Here is a 1,472-nt window from a genome sequence, read left to right as displayed (position 1 = left end):
GGAATTTTGTAGATTAACACTGTTGTAATTACCAATTGTTTTTATTGTTTCTGCTTTTCTTGTTGCCGTATAATTCTCAAATTTTGCAGCACTGGGAGGCAAAGTCCAGTTAACTTAACGATACCATTCTGGACTGAATTCTCTATACAAGTCAACCGCAGCTATAAACAAGCTCTATGAAAAGCCAAAAAAGGAAAAAGAGAAGAAATTGACAAACACACTGCATTCAATGCTGGAAGTTTATTTTGGAGAAGATTTAAGAAAAATTGAAGGTAGAAAGAGTAAACCCTTTTGCAGGTCTTGCAATAGAATCCGTTGCTGCTTTGGGTCTCAATCCACAAAGCTCAGCGAGGACCACGACGACGATCAGGACGACAGCAAAGCCTTTGGAATGGGCCTGTGGTACAGATCCCCTCTTGCTTATAAGGTCTTTGGCAAAAGGAGCTGCAGTGGCAGATAAGACCTGGCCTAGAGCCTGTGGAAGGAAGAGGACTGTCAGGTACAAGGGGAAGGAGGGAGGGCAAAGAGGCAGAACCAGCCTCAAGGGGATATGCAGAGAGGCCAGGTGTCTTCTTACAGTAGACCAAACCAGTCATGTTAGGGTGGAGAGAATTCACCGTCTTGTCATAGCTCACAAGAAATCTTCCTGACTAGGTGTTGGTCATGCAGGTTCCTAATTTTTTCTCTGATCCCACTCTATCATGTAGATTCTTTCTCAACAGTCCACCTCTCAAACTTAGGGTTACTTACTCCTCACCCCACCTCATCCACTCACCCAATTTGAGCCCAGCCTCCATGTACTGACAAGTCCCTCTAATTGGCCTGCAGATCCTAACAGCAAACTGGTTGGTCTCTCACCTGCAGCATCTCGAGTGGAGCGTTCGGCCCCCTCAAAGGAGATGGTCATCCCCTGGACGTCGGCTCCAGGCTGGTCCTGAGCAGGAACCTGGTCATCTTTCTCTCCCAGGGGCTCAGCCTGGGCATGGAAGGCCAAGAGAAGAAGGGCAGCGAGGAGGGCGAGGGTCCTCATGGCCGTGAGTCACCTGGAGAACAGGGTCCAGATGGCAGTGCAGGAGCCTGAGTGAATGGGGAGCCCAGAGTCAGTCTGTATTTATAGGAGACAGATTGGAGGAAAGAAGGTATTGTGTTGAATGTGTGACTAGGTGAAGGTGGGGCGGCCAAAGATCCTCTTGTCGTCCCAGAGGAACTTTGATGTCCTTTTGATCTAGTTGCTCCCCCCGCCCCCACCTCATGATGCCTCTATTTTCTGGTGTCCATGTTTGTTTTTCAGCTGTCGTGACTAACGCCTCATAGGAACATGATAACCTTCCCTATTTCTCATCTGCTTGAATATTTACCAGTAAAATGTGTGCACATGCCTCATAGGGCATCTCAGACGTCAAGAGATATGGTTGAAAACTTCCAAAAGCGTGGCTAACAAAGGGCAATAATCAGACGTGTACGAGATTTCT

General features: G+C 47.6%; 1 protein-coding gene across 1 annotated transcript; it reads right to left on the bottom strand.

Moving 5' to 3' along the window:
- Positions 1-230: 230 nt before the first annotated feature.
- LOC138921033 (alpha-defensin 1-like) lies at positions 231-1,094 on the bottom strand. The gene is made up of 2 exons (XM_070252866.1): positions 859-1,094; positions 231-475 (listed from the first exon to the last, which is right to left on the bottom strand). Exons 1-2 carry the CDS (start codon positions 1,028-1,030, stop codon positions 345-347), a joined length of 303 nt encoding a protein of 100 aa, XP_070108967.1. The 5' UTR covers positions 1,031-1,094; the 3' UTR covers positions 231-344.
- Between the last annotated feature and the right edge of the window lie 378 nt (positions 1,095-1,472).

Source organism: Equus caballus, chromosome 27 (assembly GCF_041296265.1).
Source record: "Equus caballus isolate H_3958 breed thoroughbred chromosome 27, TB-T2T, whole genome shotgun sequence".
In the NCBI taxonomy this organism is placed as follows: Eukaryota; Metazoa; Chordata; class Mammalia; order Perissodactyla; family Equidae; genus Equus; species Equus caballus.
The sequence above is the reverse complement of the archived record's forward strand: the minus strand, read 5'-3'. Positions and strand labels throughout refer to the sequence as shown.